We start from the raw sequence: 17,917 nt of genomic DNA on the forward strand, positions 1-17,917 counted from the left end.
CCCTCTCTCTCTCTCTCTTACTTTCTGTGCCTCTCTTTTTCTCTTTGTCTCTTTCGCCCTGTGTCTTTTTACCTTCTTTTGCTCTCTCTTCCTTTTCTCTCTCTCTCTCTTGCTTTCCCCTTCTCTCTTTCTATTTCTCTTTGGATTTATTTCCCTCTCTTTCTTTCCCCTCTCTCACGAATTTTCTTTTTATCTCTTTTGTTTCTCACGTTCTCTCTCGCTCTCTTTCTCCCTTTCTCTGTCCCATCCTCTCTATTTTTCTCTCTCTCTCTCTTATTTATTTCTCTTTTTCTTTCTCTCTAATCTACTAGTCCAGCCCCCGAGTGAATGTTTGTTCTGTCGTGTCGCCCCCGAGTTGAATTGAGTTTGACACCCCTGCTATAGAGGGTCTCTATGCAAAAAAGTGGAAATTTTAGTCGTAAACTTGACTAAAAGGCATATTCAAGTGACATAAACAATAGTACCGGTAGTAGTTTTGAAGCAGTTGGCACAATAAACTTCATTTTGACAGATTTTGTTCGTGGTGTACTTGATTGCAACTTTTACTGCCTACCAAAAATAAAACAGAAAACCAATTCATGCCAAAAAGGCTGACTTTCTTTTACTTCTTTTTCAGTATGTAAAAATAGCTTGTATTTTTGAACGGAGCTTTGTCAAACATAGTTAAAATCAAATCAAAGGGACAACATTATTCACTCTCAAGATCTTGAGCTTCAGCAGACATTTTTGTATTTCTTTTTCCTTCGGGTCATAACCTCTTGAGAAGTTGAACGTGTTCCTTGACAGATTTTTATTTCGTGAATTTGTGATGAACACACTTATTTCCTTTTTTGAAGGACGGCACTCTTATGGGCTCGGCTTAGACTCACGAAATAGGCCAAGTGTCTTTTTCTCTTGAGTTTTTTCCCCCCGCCCTTTGTATTACATCAATTATGGAGCAATGAGAATCACATGCCTCTTGCTCTTCTTCCATCTGCTTCGCTGAGCATTAGAAAACGCTCAAAATGCATGCTGGGCTGAATACACTACATTCATGTTACAGCAATGTGATTCGGTTATCTTCAAGTTTTCGTTGTTAAAGAATGGGTCAACGGTCAACTTTCGGAAAAAGAAAATCGATAGCCCACGAGGTGATAATCTTGGAAATATTTTGAAACTAGAAATATTTCAATCAAATTATTTCAGAGGACGTAGATGAAGAATACAATGTACATTTCAAGGTCATGCTCATTTGTAAGGATTGATTTAATCTGAAATGAGTCTTCCTTGAAATATAATTTTTAAATATAATTTAATAATTTTGAAATATATATATATATATATTTTTTTTTTTTCAAGATGGCGGCGCGACTATACGCAGCGGCTTCACGTGAGCTCTTTACGGGGTGGCCAGGGCTGACCTGAAGAGAGGCATCAAGGAAGCAAAAGCAGCCTACACAAGGAGGATCGAGCACCTCTTCGCTGGAAATGACCCGAGGAGGATGTGGCAGGGCCTCCAACACATCACCAACTTCAGAGGCCACAACCTGGCAACTGTTGAGGCTGAGGCTTCACTAGCTGAGGACCTTAATCAGTTCTTCGCTCGCTTTGAAGCTGGTAGGCCACAAACAGCCACATCACACCCACCAACAACCAGCAGCAACTCCCTCACATTTCAGGAGCACGAAGTTAGGCGTGCGCTGAATACCATAAACCCCAGGAAGGCAACTGGCCCGGATGGAGTACCAGGGAGGGTACTCAGGGACTGTTCCAATCCGCTGGCTGGGGTCTTCACCACCATCTTCAACCGGTCCCTGTCACAAGCGACCGTCCCACCTTGCCTCAAAACCTCCACCATCATTCCCATCCCCAAAAAGTCAGCAGTGGAAAGCCTCAACGACTACAGGCCTGTAGCTCTTACGCCTGTGGTCATGAAGTGCTTCGAGAGGTTAGTGTCCCGGCACATCAAAAACTCCCTGCCACTCACACTGGACCCCCACCAGTTTGGCTACAGGGCAAACCGCTCCACTGACGACGCCATAAACACAGCACTTCACACCGTGCTGAAACACCTGGATCACCGGGGGAGCTACGCCAGAATGCTCTTCCTGGACTTCAGCTCAGCCTTCAACACCATTATCCCGGAGATCCTGGTGGAGAAACTTGCACACCTAGGACTCTCTCCCTCCATCTGCCACTGGATAATGGACTTCCTCTCCAACCGCCCACAGTCGGTGAAACTCGGTACCCACGTCTCTCCCACCCTAACACTGAACACTGGCTCCCCCCAAGGTTGTGCACTGAGCCCCCTGCTTTTCACCCTCTACAGCTCCAACTGCTCACCAACCCACCCCACAAACACTATCATTAAGTTCGCTGACGATACCACCTTGATCGGCCTCATCTCTGAAGGGGACGAGGCGGCATACAGGGATGAGGTTGAGTCACTTTCAACGTGGTGTTCGGAAAACCACCTCATATTGAACACCACAAAAACAAAAGAACTGATTCTGGATTTCAGAAGGAATGGCAGGAATCCAGCACCACTCATCATAAAGGGAGACGGTGTAGAGAGAGTCCACTCGTTCAAATTCCTGGGCGTGCACATCTCCGACGACCTCTCCTGGTCTGCAAACACCAGAGCGGTGGTAGGGAAGGCCCAGCAGCGACTGCACTTCCTGAGATTGCTCAGGAAAAATAACCTAAAACAGCAGCTGCAGGTGTCCTTCTACAAAGCCACAGTGGAGAGCATCCTAACATACTGCATCACGGTGTGGTATGCTGGGTGCACAGCAGCAGACAGGAAAAAGCTCCAGAGGATCATCAAAACAGCCCAGAGAATCGTCGGCTGCTCTCTGCCCAGTCTGGAGGACATTGCCTGCTCTCGCTACCTTAGCAGAGCAGAAAACATCATCAAGGACTTTTCTCACCCCGGCCACCATCTCTTCGACCTGCTGCCTTGCGGCAAGCGCTACAGGTCACACAAAGCAAAAACGAACAGACTCAGAGACAGTTTCTTCCCCACAGCCATTACCACCCTAAACAGACACCGCACAAAAAACTGAAAACTGTTGCAAAAAACTACCTCACACGTATGTAAAATGGTACTCACGTACATGCTGTCTGCACTATGTTTGTTCACTGCTCAAACAGACACCGCACAAAAAAACTGAAAACTCGTGCCAACACTACCTCATACGAATATAATGTTACTCATGTCTTGTTCTTGCACATGCCGACTGCACTACGTTTAATGCTCAAATTGCACAATGTCTGACCATTTCCTGTTTCTGCACTATGATTTCTATGTTTGCACCAATGCATATGCTGACTATTTTTGCACTATGATGACTTTGCACCAAATGCAATATTGCACAACCGTTACGATACCAACGTTATCACGACAACCCTGTATGTAACATCCCACATGCCGACATTTCTTGTGTAAATACCATGTAAATTATAACTATAGCCTTATCCCCCTTGTCTTATAACATTATCTTCTCTGTTCCTTTATCTTCTTGCTCATACCTCACTATGAATGTGTAAAACTGGAGTGTCATGCCCAATTTCGTTGTCACAATATGTTAGCCCATTTGTAGCAATGACAATAAAGGTATATTCTATTCTATTCTATTCTATTCTAATCCATTATGAATTGATAAAGTATCAAATATGTGGGGCAGCACGGCGGCGCAGTGGTTAGCGCGTGTGCGGCACAGTTCTAAGGTCTTGGGAACCTCCTGTGTGGGTTCAAATCCAGCTACCGGACTTCCTGTGTGGAGTTTGTATGTTCTCCCCGTGCTTGCGTGGGTTTCCTCCGGGCACTCTGGTTTCCTCCCACATTCCAAAGACATGCATTTCAGGTGGATTGGCTGGTCCAAATTGTCCCTAGGTGTGAATGAGCGAGCGAGTTGTCTGTCCCTGTGTGGCCTGCGATTCGTTGGCAACCAGTTCAGGGTGTCCCCTGCCCACTGTCCGATGATTGCTGGGATGGGCTACAGCACCCCCGCGACCCTACTGAGGATAAGCGGTGCAGCTAATGAGATGAGATGAGATCAAATATGTGATTTAGAGGGGACACATTTTAGTGTCTTGAAATGTACTGTTAGAAGAGTTACAAAGTAAGAACTCATTGCACTTGAAAACAATTCATATTTCATTTCTAATTTATGAGTGTTATAATTTCATTAAATACAAAATTGCAACATTGCATTCATATAATCACTCTACATTGTCTAGTTTTGAATTTGCTAATCTTACTTTATTGATATTAAATAATTGTTTTGTGTTTTTTAATGAAGAAATAAACCTTATTGATTTTATTTATATTAATCCATATGTCATGATGACTGATTAGTTTCACCTCTGCCGGCATGTTTTGTGCCAGCCGCTGCGGGCTTCCTGATTGGCTCCCCGACCTACTTGAGCTCAGTCCTTTTACTCGCCTGTTGTCAGTCCGTCAACGAACCTCTGTTTCTACAAGGCAAGCACTTTGACTCTGACTCCCGTTGTTCTCGCTTTTGGCACCCGCTTCCCACCCTTCCGTTCCTGAGTTCCCCGTTTGTCTCCGGCTACGACCTGTTTTTTGATCCCGACCGCGTTTTGCTCTCCTGTCCCGGCCATCGACCTGTTTTTTCCGTCTTCGACACCACGATCTCCCGCTCCGGAAGATCCACTTCCGCATTCGGATCACGATCCAATTGTGTGAGCGGCTTGCTTCCCGCGTCCATCAAGCACCAGATCGCGGCGCTGCCCATCCTCTTTATCTCAATGAACTTGTGGTTAACGTTATGCATCTAGGTCCTGATTCCGTTCTGGTCGTGACACCATATTGCGAGTAAAAATTAATATTAATAAAAAATGGGCTAGAATTTAACCTAACTGAATAAAAATTGTATTGATTCAGATACGTAGAATTGACTCCCAGCCTTAACGTGACATTGTATTATTTAGCTCCTCCTAGTCTTAAATAATCTTATTTCGTTAAAAAACAGTAAAGATTTGAATAATTAGCAAAAATATGTGAACTGTCATATAAAATAGCATTTTTTTACACTTACAGGTCAAGAAATGTGTAATTATTTTACATAACATGAGGCTCACCAAGAGGAAGCTGACATGATTGTCCGGTTTCTTGCTGCTATAGTTATGCCGAGAGAAAAAAAAAAAAAAAAGGAAGCAAAATCAAATCAGATCAAAATGTATTTGTAAAGAACTTTTCAGGCAATAAATTACAACTCAAAAGTGCTGTATAAAAACATTCAATGCACTATAAGACAACAACCTTGAAACGTCCAATAACCTGCCACACCCGTTGGTTAACAAAACAAAAGGAGAAGAATGAACTACGTAAAAAGAAGCATTTTTGGGGTTGATTTCAAAGTTTTTAAGTGACATTGAAACATAAAGTTATTGCTGTCACTATGATCTTAGAGCAGCAAGTCCATAGTCCAGCACGGGGGCAAGTTATGGCCCGTGATCAAATTTTTACTGGCCCGCAGCCTTTTTCATAAAATTAGTAATATGTGGCCCGCTAGTAATGTTGACCACAGTTTAAAATAAATTTGTGGAAATAAACAAAAACAAAAAACATAATTTCACCAAATGATGGCCCTTTGGCCACCTTGCCTTTGGCTTTTTGTGAGAATTTTAGCCCACACCATTTCCAACATGGGGACTGTCAATGAAACAAGGAAAGTTGACTGTGAGGGTCGCTGCTTCCAATGGAAATTGGAGTATTTTTTCATCAAAATCCGAAACAACTGCATCTGCCTACATTGCCAAGAGACTGTGGCTGTTTTCAAAGAACAAATAAAGAGGATATGCCAGACGAAACATGCTTACTGCCAAAAGCTAACTAGAAACCAAAGTTGAAAAGGTGGAGCAACTGGAAGCTGTTTTGATGGCGCAGCAGGGCTTGAGAGTCAAAAGAAACTGCTACAAAGGCGAGCTATGAGGTCGCGAGGCCGATTGCCAGGCATTGCAAACCTTTCACAGAGGATGAATTAATAACGACTGTTAAAATAATGACAGGCTGAATAGTCAGCCCTCACACATTTTCAGCTAACCAAATCTGGCCCGCTTTCGGAAAAATTTGGACACCTCTACCTTAGGGTGTTACACTCGCTTTGGTCACTTGGCATCTTCATAGTTTGTATTCTTCCTTGTGATTGGTAGCACTGCTTTTCGGTTGCACTACGCAATACAAGGATATCTAGTGGTCAGTTATTACGCAGAATTCCTTTAAATGCTTTTTTATTGGGTTTACTTCCCTGGACATTTTTCTTTCGTTGGATACAAAACTACATCTATAAATTATGTTTGCGGTTTCTCCCTTTGGTGAGTTAAGGTTTGATCCTCTTGCTGCTACGAAAACAAAACGAGAGTCTCACACATCCAATTGAAAGTGCCAGCTGTTAAGCGGCTGACAGATGAGCATTGACAGAGATACATTTTAGAAGCCTAACCAAGATACAATGAATGCTTCTAATTAATTTGCTCTGTGCTGAAGTTACTCCAAGCACAAAACGCCAAGGGGATATGTTCAAATTATTGCTTTGATAGATGAGGCCTCCTGATCATTGTAGTCATTGGTTCCTCTCAGCAATCACATGAAATTTATGAAGAGACAGTGAGCTGGGATTTCGACTTGACATGATTTTCTGTGACAAGACTGAAGGAGAGCAAAGCATACTTGCATCATTTTTGCTGCAGCATAAAGATGGAGATTATCAGGAGCAACTGTGGGGGAGTAATGCAGTCCATGGGCACCTTTGTGTACTGTAATGTAGGGGTGGGTGACATTAGGTATTTTGGTATTGATAAATTCCAAGTAAATAAAGGTTAGTATTGATCGATACCGATTACTGATGCAAAGCACCTGTGCCGGCTCATTTGGCACCAACTGCCTCGGACTCTGATTGGACCTCAGTTTTACTCTAGACAAGCTATTTCGACCCTGACTCCCACCTGTTTTTACTTCTGTCTGTTTCCCGGCTCATCGCATTTTTTTTTATCCTGACCATGTCTACTCTCCTCTCCTTACTTTAGACTTGTTTCCGATCCCGACCACGTTTTTTTGCTCTCCTGTCCCGGCTACTGACCGTTTTTTTCCGTTCCTGACACCGCCATCGCTCGCCACGGAAGTTCCACTTCCGCGTTCAGAGTGACCTGCTTCCCGCGTCCAGCGATCACTGGATCGTGGGTGCAACCCTTTCCTTTCTTCCAATAAAACTGAGAGAAACGTAATGCAAGTGGGTCCTGTCTCTGTTTTGGTCTTGACATCTTTTTTTCCATGAAATAACTTCATTGCAAACTTTAAAAGTATAAACATTGAATGGACATATTTCTATTACAACTGTTTCAGAACAAAAGCCAAGGGAGTCAAACTAAGAAGCAGCAATGTAATGAAGATACAAATACTGTAGAACAATGTCAACAAGACAGGTAAAGTACCTTGTATTGCACAATATTTCAAGAATTAAGTCAGAAGTACAAATAATGTATCAATTGTCTCAGTGGCTTTATAACCATTGTGACAACAAATTTACAGGTTTTTGTTCAGGACTGGTAACAATACTGATTGCAGCTTGTTGATCTCTGCAGGGTGAGCCCCCCCCCCCCTCATGTGTTTATGTAAATTTGTGGTGTGGCCACAGTAGTAAATCAATTTATAACACAGACACCTGGCCTTGTCCTTTTCTCGCCTCTGCGCTCCCTACTTGCCTCAGTCATTTTTAGCTTCTAATAGAAAATGTTGCCCTCTTTTCTGCCTGGCAGGTAGGATGCTGCAACAGACCAGGTAGGAGCTAAAAGTGTGCCTGCTAGTCAGGCCTAAACTCAGAGAATGGCTAAGGATGCTGGGCAAGAAAGAAAAGGGCTGGGCTATCTACATATAGAGCAGTGCTCTGAAGAAATTTGTGGAGGAGTGAAGCATCAATCTCAGGACAATGTTATCACTCCGATCCAAATACTTGCTTGTGAGCAATAGTATAGATATTAAAGTAGCAGTGCGTGGCTTATTACCATCCCAATACGAGAAAGGACACAATAAACAGCAGCATGCACTTAACTCGGGCACTTGACCGCCAACCACCCTCAAGATTGACAGTAGTCAAACGCTGTATTGGTATAATTGCACAAGAGCTCCATTGAGCCATAACAGACAATCTGTGCATAGGTGCGAGCGCATCTTTCTACACTCCCATTCTTAGCATTAAGACCAGACAATGTAATATAGCCTATCGTTGCATTGTCGCTGCACCGTGATCCCCAAAAATGCTGACACCCGGCAACAAGCAAATCTTGTTTAGCGAGTGTCCCCCAATACCTGGCAAGCGGGACAGATAATGGCTGTTGCTGCCGTATCCGACAGCAGGCGAGGTGTAATTCCTGCAGTATTGAGCGCTCTGGTAATACGCCGCATCCCCGTTCCTCAGTTGGAGCGCCATCACAGCAGACGACGCATCCCTCTTTGCCAAGTTGCGTCCGAAAAGCGGCCGACTCAGCCGACTGGGCGGTGTGTCAGCGCCTCACACGAGGGATAAGTCGTTTGCGAACGAAACGAGTTTATGGGCCAGCTCCTGAAATGAACGACGAGAGCCGGCTCGCTAACATTCTCTTTCTGTTTCCCTCAGTCTCTCTTTCTCACTCTCTCTTACTCACTCTCTCTTCCTTAGTCTTTTTTACTTTAGCTCTTTATCTATCTCCCTTCCTCTACTTTTCTTTCTCTCTTTCTAGCTGTCTCTTTGTATCTCTCTCTCTCTCGCTCTCTCTGTCTCTCTCTCTCTCTCTGTCTCTCTCTCTCTTACCTTCACATTTTCTCTCACTCTCACTCCCTCTTTCTCAGTTTCTTTCTCTTGGTCTTTCTCTCTGTCTGTATCTCTCTCTCTCTTACTGTCTTTTGCTGTGTTTTTCACTTTTCTCTCTCTTACCTTCTCCCTATTTCTCTTTGTTTATCTCTCACTCGCTTTTCGTCCCCCTTTCTTACTCTCTCTCTCTCTCTCTCTCTCTCTCTCTCTCTCTCTCTCAATCTCTCTCTCTCTCTTTCTTTCTCTCTCTCTTTCTCTCTCACTCACTCTCAGGTGCTCAGGACTGGTCAATATGGCGTCATCTCGGTTGTTTGCTTAGTATAAACAAATTGGAAGTTCAAATTAGATAATTCACTTTATAGTAAAAGTCAAGTCAAGTCATGTTTATTTGTATAGCCCTTAATCACAAAAAGTCTCAAAGGGTTGCACAGATCAAAGACTATTGCAAATTACAGACTATTATGACACCATCCCCTCATCTAAAACCTACACGAGGGTAAAAAATACACATATTATCAACATAAAATATAGGTTGTTCATATGCTATAGAGTAGAAGTGTGTTTTAAGCTTACATTTAAACATTTCCACTGAGGTTGCAGATCGAATCTCAGGGGGAAGACCATTCTACATCACTGGGGCTAATTTGTGTTGGTTCATAATGTTTCATTATTGTTTTTAATATATCATCAAAATCAAACAAAAATTATCTGAAGAGCTGTTTGGGAGCCGAAAAAACGGACTCTTCTCAATGAGCCGAGCCGAAAAAGCCGACTCTTAAAAAGAGCCGTTTTCCCATCACTACATCGCACCAGCTCTGGAACTGCTGCGGTCGCAGCAGAAGAGAGGTGGAGGAAGAGGGTGAATCCAGGGGTGTCACTTGCACTTACAGGAAGGAGTAAGCTTAAAAATAATGCAAATGCTCCAAAACGCCATGTATATAAGATATTTCTATGAACTAAGGCACAGTTGTTCAAAAATAATCCCACAGACAGATCCAATGCTAAACCAATGTTCACTTTACACCCTTTTATATGGTACAGTCTGCGTACAAAACTGCCGTGGTTGATTTGCATAGGCGCTGGAGGTGACGCGCACAAATACAATTATTTGCGTGACATTGATCACAATAAACTTCTAATCCTCTAAAATATTTTTATAATGTATACGATTTCTTGTGTATCTGGCTAAGCCTCGTTCATTCTCAAGTGTACCAACAAATGTATCACCTTTTTAATATTTTGCCTTTCATTTATGGATGCTTTTCCTCTCTGATCACCTGGATTCAATCTTAAAACAAATAAGTTAAAAACAATGATTAATAAGCATTGAGTTTAGTATAAAAATATGTATGCCAGTCGCTTTCACTCATTATGCCATCACCATTCCAATGCTTAATGTTATGGAAGCCCAAGAGCGCCACAATTTAATTAATAACATACGTAAACCTTTTTATTAATTTAATTTTTGTTTAAAGGGCGTTTTTACTAATTAGATGCTGATATCAAGAATTGAATTTGGCATTCCTGGTCTTGCATATAACCAATGCTGTTATTTCGTTGCTTGTTTGTTTTGTTCAATGCAGTGTTTTTCAACCAGTGTGCCAGGGGCACACTTGTGCAGTGAAACTTTGTCTGTTGTGTCACCAAATTGCCCAAAAGTATATCTCCGATACAGCATGCTGTTATTCTGTACCTTTGCTTTCTTCCAGGTATCAGGTCATTTTAACATTCCTCCATTTTAGTGGGTGGTAGCAGATTACCCTTTTTCTTTTTATATACTAATTATCTGCTCATGAAGTAGTACTGTACACTATTTATAATAACCTTATTGGTTCGATGAAGTTGTTTAGATTACTCTGCAAAAAAATTACAAAGTAAGTTTCTTACACTTGATTTAGCTGATTTTAAGCACTGTTTTTCGTATTGAAGAATGTTTCACTGGTAGATGTCACGACCAGAACCGAATCAGGACCCAAATGCGTAACGTTTACCACAAGTTTTATTGAAAGAAAGAGGAAGGGCTGTGCCCACGGTCGGGTGTTCGCTGGACGCGGGAAGCAAGTCGCTCTCGCAATCGGATTGCGATTCGAATACGGAAGTGGATCTTCGGTAGCAATTGGTCCCCGCCGTGTGGCGCCAGGTTCTGTCACGGGTGCCACAGCGCCCAATTGGCCTCGCCCATGGACACCAGCTGAAACGCGTTGACAGATTGTTCCCTGACTACTTAGACGCTGTCTTGTGAGTCGCCTGGTGTCAGAGCGTCTGCGAAATTCCTGCTGAACTTTGTTGAGATACGTCAAGCCCGGTGAATTCTCATTTTTTCAGTTTTTTGCTCCTTTTTTGCCAAGCCCTGTGAATCCCCGTTCTGCCTGTGTTTTTGCATTTGTTTTGCCTGTGTTTTGCTCCTGTTTTGTTTTCGCCCCGTTCTGTTTGATTTTGACCACTTCCTCGTTCCGATCAATCTACTTCCGCGACCAACGATCCCGGATCGAGTGTGCGCTCATTCCTCTTCTCCCCAATAAACTGTGAGTAACATTACGCGGGTGGGTTCTGCTTCCTGTTTCCTGTCCTGGTTCGTGACACAGTGTGCCCTGCGACTAGCCTGCAACCACTTCATGTTGTCTCCTGCCCACCGCCCGATGATGGCTCCAGCGCCCCCACGACCCTAGGGATGATAAAAAATGGAACATGATAGTGATGCCAGGAATTAAATTCGAATATGTTTTTTATTGTTGGAAAAAGTGTGCCTTGGCTCAAAGAAGATTGAGAAACATTGCAATACGGCGCTATTTCTGGGAGGCTTGATAAATGCAATTACAGTAGCCTGTTATGAATTTTCTCCCCCTTTTTTCATTTTCTAGTGCGCGCGTGGTCGAGGGGAGGATCCCCCAACACGCAAGCACGGCTCGACAATTCGCTCTGTCCACAATATCTCCACGTTCAAGTTAACATATATCAATTGAAGACCGTTTTAAGGGATGAAAGCGGACTGTTTCTCCCATTCAATTGCGGTGCCGAGAGCCTTTAACCAGCCGGCTAGCGGAGTGTCAGCATCGGCTTCCTGTCTGGCGTTCGCCGGCTTTGTGCCGAAGCTCCAACATCATCATCTGACCTTTCATCACGCCCTCAGTAATGGAAAGGTTAGTCCTTTTGTCGTCTCCATTTCTAAAGGATAGTCAAATGTTTATGAAAGAAGGAAGAATGACCGCCGGTCCAGGGCGAGTAAACGAAAGCAGTTAGCTTACTGTATTTAAAAGAGCGTTACTACAATGTAATGTGTGATCATTTGACAGCATGGACATTAATCGGGCTTTTTACACGCAGTTTATTATAAGGATATTTCAGTGCGTCTCATCAGCATCATTGTTTTGTCATTTCCAAATTAGTTAGCCGGTTGTTAGCCGTCTTGCTAACGTCCCCCCTCGATTGATCTGATGTTTTGTTCCTCACTTTTATTTTTCTCCTCCAAATGACAGCATGATGTTGGAATGAAAGATGAAGGAGGGAACTAAGCCGCCACCTTCCGCTATCTCAGGTATGTCCCGGTTCGTCCGTGTCGCTGGTATATTTACTACACTACATCCTGATTTGATGGATAGCTGTGCACTTGCTTCATTGGAAGACATTCCTTTCCTCATTCAAACTTCTGGGTCTTTATTAATTTTGAAAGCAAATTACTCACATTTGCATTTTGATTTTTTTTTTAATTATTGGATATGTAAACATAAATGAAGAATGTTTTCAGGTTTCCTTTTTGTTGCCCACAGCCCTTTCACCAGTTTCAGTATTCTAAGCCAGTTTGTGAGCCCAATGTTTTCCCACTCTCCACATCCTGTGTTGTGAGGAAGCCTCCCCTTTTTGACTCAAAGTTCTTGGCTGCATCCTGATCAGGGTCACGATTCTAGGAAGCACTTAATGCACATTATGTTCCTCATTGTGTTTATTTTGAAAGCTGTAATTCTACACATTTTCAAACAAATGGAAACATTTAAGAGTGGTTCTAAATTTGCATTCTAGATAGTTTGCATTCTATGTGCTTATTTCAGCTGTGTGTGTAGTCATATTTACTTTGTTGTGCCTATATGTTGTACAGTATTGTAGTTTTTGTAAATATTGCTTTATTTTGTAGTGCTTATCTTCGAATAAAAAGCTAGAATTGTTAGAGAGTACACGTAGTGTTCTCGTCTATGTTACTTCTGGGTAAGGTTGGACATGAAATCAAATTTATTTGAATAATTTGACATTTTAAAATGAACAATTTTATTTTTAAATTGAGGAAACGGATTTAAACGTTTAATCACTTAAATGGACAGTGCTTATTATTTGACCACTAGATGTTGCTGTATTGTCGAGTGTGACTGAACACAAGTGCTAAATGGACAAGGAAGAATACAAATTACGGTGACTCAAAATGACCAACTCAAACACCACTTTTTTTTTGCCCAGTCTTTCACCATGTTTTGGGTTTTTGGGTACCTGTAGCAGCAAGATGGGACACAAATGTCCTTCTTGGGGAGGCTCGTTGTATTTTTGCTTATTATTTCAAGCAATATTGTTTTTATGAGTGAATTTTTTTTTACCACTAATGGGTTCTAAATATTGCACACTGTGCCTTTAGTGCTAATTATTAAACCTTTTGTACAAGTAGCAAATTGCTGGATGTTATGATTCGTATTTATCTCTGTGGGTAAAAAATACCTAAAATTAATTTCTTATTTACAGGTTTCTTCCCCAGAGCCATTACCACCCTAAACAGACACCGCATAAAAAACTAAACAACTCTTGCAAAAACACTACCTCATACGAACGTAAATGGTACCCATGTCTATGTTTCTTGCATTATGTTTACTGCTCACCTTGCACAATGTTGACTACCTTTTTTTTTGCACTATGATGACTATTTTAGCACCAAATGCATATGTTGACTATTTTTTCCACTATGTTGACTATTTTTGCACCAAATGCATATTGCACAAACCCTTACGATACCAAACTGTATGTAACATCCTACATGCCGACATTTCTTGTGTAAATTTTGTGCAAATTTTAACTATAACCTTATCCTCCTTGTTTTATAACCTTATCTTCTCTGTTCCTTTATATTCTTGGGTTTTTTACCTCACTGTAATGTGTGAAACTGGAGTGTCATGCCCAATTTCGTTGTCACACCCATTTTGTAACAGTGACAATAAAGGTATATTCTATTCTATTCTATTCTATTATTTTATATTCTATTCTATTCTATTCTAAGTTTCAGAAGACGCCTTGTGTATTAAACATGTATTTAAATAACTGATGACTTATGATTTTTTTTTTTATTTGACTAAAATAATAATTGGCCGAATGTCTGAACATTTTTAAAACATAAGCCCTATTTCTGGGCAAATCTAAACGGTCTCAGGGTGAAAATGTGATCAGTAACCCTGAAGCAGGCAAAACAAACCAACAAAAACTGTTATTTGTTATTAATGTTTTAGCCTTTATTTTCTGCGTGTAAATTACAGTTTAAGATTCCTTTGTGTGCTCTTGACAATACTGCCTTTAAAACTCGATTTAGTGATTATCAGAATCTTATGTAATGCTTATCTTCGTGGTTGTAGATTTTCTGTGTGATTGAATTGGGAGACCAAGAGGAGGATGCCTCCCAGGCCGTCCTCAGGGGAATTATGGGGCATCCACCTGATGCCACCTAGGTAAGAAAATCCCACATTCAATTTAGCTGCAGTGTACTTTTAAGGGTATTAATATAATACAATTATTCTATGGTAGAACATGTGACACAAAACTGCTGTGTTGTATTCAGGATTTTGGTGGATTGTCTACTGCCCAATGGAATGATTCTGACCCTGGAATGCCTCCGTGAAGCCACTCTCATTACCATCAAACATGAGCTGTTTAAGGAAGCTAGGAAGTATCCTCTTCATCATCTTTTGCAGGAGGAGACATCTTACATCTTTGTCAGTGTGACTCAGGTAACCATGCATTAGGCCTACTCGATTGTTTTGATGGAGCAGCAATCCATTATGAGAAATACAAAGACTATTTTTTAGTAAAAGAAGACTCAATTCTTCCGTAGGAGGCCGAGCGGGAGGAATTCTTTGACGAGACCCGGAGACTGTGCGACCTCAGGCTTTTTCAACCTTTCCTCAAGGTCATTGAACCAGTCGGAAACAGAGAGGAAAAGATCCTGAACAGAGAGATTGGTGAGTAACATTAGAGCCTGATAAGTCAGATTGTCTTTTTTGGCTCAGTTTTGCAAAATGAGAGAGGACACGCATGTTGGTGCTCTTTTCAGATGAATAATCTGAGTGCATATTAGCTTTATATTTACTAGAGAAAAAAACATGTAGTACTGTAATGCAAGTGCATTAAATAATACAGTGGTATCGCCTCTTACATGCTTAATTTGTTCCAGGATTGTGCTCGTAGCTCAAATTGCTCGTGTAACAAGCACATTTTCTTGATATGAAATAATAACAAACTAATAAGTCCGCTCCCTTACTCTAGCTATAAAACTCATCTTCCTGATCACTAAATACACATTCAAATATTGATTAAAATATACAAAAAATAGGGTAATTAGATAAATAAGATGAAATCAACAAAATGAAATGTAAGGTTTTCCCCGTATTTAATGTTTTTTGATGAAACGTAAGCACTTACTGTACACTAAATATTAAAGTTACTGTAACTTTAAATGAAGGTACACACAAAACATGTTTATAGCACAATTTATATTTTTATATGTTTTGGCCTTTAGTAGTTTGCATGCGCTAACTGAATGAGCTAAGTGATGAGCGGTCTGTAGTGGTAGCATAGGACTGGATTTTCCTATATACAGGGATGTGATTTTTCCGCTAATTCGCGGAATTCCGCTTTTTTTATCTCCAAAAATAAAATTTTAAAATTTCCGGTGTTTTAATTGGTAAAAAAAAACGATTTCGTCTCGACAGCATGCCATTTGAGTGTTTCCGTAACTGAAATGAAACGTACTTGCGATTGGTTGAAGTCTCGTGTTGACCAATAAACGCGCTTGTTATAGGAGTGTGCCATTGTTCATTTCTCACACGTTTTTGCCGGGTGTTTAAAGAAAGATGTCCGTGATCGAACGCAAAGATGCTCCGCGAGCTAAAGAAATTGATAAGATTGTAAAAAACAAGTTTCGATGGGACTGGTTGGAGAAGGAATTATCTACGAATGTTGGAAAGAAGACTGTGACGAATTTGTTCAATGACTTTATTCGGAAGATCGATCGTGCCGGGAAAGCACTTTGCATTTGGTGTCATGATACCATCGACTATGGTGGGAGAGGTTTCAAAGCTCTTGAAAGTCACGCAAAGAGCAAAAAACACGTGAAAGAACTCCAGTCAAGAACGACAAATTATTCCATCGCTGGAAGTTTCGGTGCCCAAACGAAAACTCCAAAACTTTACGGCCTCCATCCCTTATTGACATCACAATCGGAAGCGGTAATAAAGAGACGTGATCCACCCCAACAACCTGTACCAGTTGCTGATAGAGTCGTGAATTTTGAGGTAGGTGGTAAACTTTTCAAATTTATTTGACAGTTTTCCCATTTTTTTCGAAAATATTATAACGTAATAAAAATGGCCATAAATATTTAACAATTACAATAATAGATTTTCATGTGTACATTACACCAACACTTTACTGTAGGGCCTATACTTATTGTACTTTCATTTATCAAATACTTGGATACGCTGCTATTAAAGAAATAAATTATTACATTTAAAATATGATTTAGGAAATTTAAAAATTTTAATGTGACTGATTTTGAGTTGACTTAAACTGTAATTTTATATGGGATAGTTCAATATACATTGAAAATTTATGCTGTTGTCTTGTCTATTTCTTTGTCATCTGAGTGCATTGAAAGTACTTAAAAAAAAACCATGAGCTCCGGGGGGGGGGCTTCGCCCCACTTTTCCCCCCACCAGGGCACTGCCCTGGTCCTACCTGGTTTCCCCACCCCCCCCCCAGCTAGCAATCACCCCCCCCCCCCCCCCCCCCCCGCTAATTTTCAGATAATTTCACTTTGGTCAAATCACATCCCTGTATATAGTGAGCAACGTATGCAGAAATTCTAATGAATAGAGGTGCTCGTATTAAGAGGTACTACTGTTATTAGAATGGTAATGCAATTGCATTAAATCGAATAGACTAAAATGGGAATGCTATCTTGAAAACAAGCATACATTTTGCTTATTTTGACAGGTTTTGCCATTGGTATGCCTGTATGTGAGTTTGATCTGGTGAAGGACCCCGAAGTTCAGGACTTCAGGAGAAACATCCTGAATGTGTGCAAAGACTCAGTAGACCTGAGAGACGCCAGCGGACCCCACAGCCGAGCCCTCTACGTTTACCCACCCAACGTTGAATCCACACAAGAACTCCCAAAACACATTCATAGCAAATTGGACAAAGGTGTGCAGATTTCTTTTTCATTAGACGGTTATTTAACAAAAAATATAATGAGAATTCAATGGATGAGATATTGGGAATATTCATACATTATTGTATATTCCGATTTGCATTCACAGCTTTGGTGATTGAAAACATTATACAATTCCTCACCTGTGACTTGCCATAATTTTCTGTGTCTGTTTTAGGGCAAATCATTGTGGTCATTTGGGTGATTGTTTCTCCAAATAACGACAAGCAAAAATATACATTGAAGATCAACCATGACTGTGTGCCTGAACAGGTCAGTGAATGCTTGTGGGCGAGGCAGGTGAACTGGAAAGGAACCTGTGGTTCCCCATTCAATATAACAGATTTTTCTCAACATTTTCTAGGCTATTGCACACGTTTTGAATTGAATAAAACATAATGCACGCTGCCTGCAGAAACTGTGAAAAAAAAAAAAAATTTTTACTATCGTATTAATTTTTAAACATTCAAATTGTCAAGATACCTAATGTAGCCTTTATTGAAAATGTAATATACATAAGAATAGATAAAAAACATATTTAGTTTTACATTTTTATCTGATAAAATAAGAAAATTAGTACTTGAAACAATAAATAATAGTAAAGTCAAGTCATGTTTATTTGTATAGCCCTTAATCACAAGGAGTCTCAAAGGGCAGTACAGACCACAGATTA

The 17,917-nt window shown here is 41.0% G+C and overlaps 2 protein-coding genes across 5 annotated transcripts in view; one reads left to right on the forward strand and one right to left on the reverse strand.

Moving 5' to 3' along the window:
• zmat3 (zinc finger, matrin-type 3) overlaps nucleotides 1–8,642 on the reverse strand; it is a 39,988-nt gene extending 31,346 nt beyond the window's left edge. For 2 of the 3 annotated variants that reach the window (XM_088349971.1, XM_088349970.1), the window contains exon 1: nucleotides 8,312–8,642. In XM_088349971.1, coding sequence (XP_088206097.1) covers nucleotides 8,312–8,432 — 121 coding nt within the window. In that variant the 5' untranslated portion in view covers nucleotides 8,433–8,642. The remainder of the gene's footprint in view (nucleotides 1–8,311) is intronic. The other variant, XM_088349969.1, reaches the window with a different exon arrangement.
• A 3,042-nt stretch (nucleotides 8,643–11,684) lies between these two features.
• The window catches only part of LOC148354983 (phosphatidylinositol 4,5-bisphosphate 3-kinase catalytic subunit alpha isoform-like), a 28,135-nt gene continuing 21,902 nt past the window's right edge, over nucleotides 11,685–17,917 (forward strand). For both annotated transcript variants that reach the window (XM_088349323.1, XM_088349324.1), the window contains exons 1-7: nucleotides 11,685–11,932; nucleotides 12,269–12,327; nucleotides 14,393–14,485; nucleotides 14,596–14,764; nucleotides 14,869–14,995; nucleotides 17,028–17,237; nucleotides 17,423–17,517. In XM_088349323.1, coding sequence (XP_088205449.1) covers nucleotides 14,430–14,485; nucleotides 14,596–14,764; nucleotides 14,869–14,995; nucleotides 17,028–17,237; nucleotides 17,423–17,517 — 657 coding nt within the window. In that variant the 5' untranslated portion in view covers nucleotides 11,685–11,932; nucleotides 12,269–12,327; nucleotides 14,393–14,429. The remainder of the gene's footprint in view (nucleotides 11,933–12,268; nucleotides 12,328–14,392; nucleotides 14,486–14,595; nucleotides 14,765–14,868; nucleotides 14,996–17,027; nucleotides 17,238–17,422; nucleotides 17,518–17,917) is intronic.

This window comes from Urocampus carinirostris, chromosome 12 (genome assembly GCF_059441175.1).
Source record: "Urocampus carinirostris isolate Australia breed hairy pipefish chromosome 12, RoL_Ucar_1.0, whole genome shotgun sequence".
NCBI classification, from domain to species: domain Eukaryota; kingdom Metazoa; phylum Chordata; class Actinopteri; order Syngnathiformes; family Syngnathidae; genus Urocampus; species Urocampus carinirostris.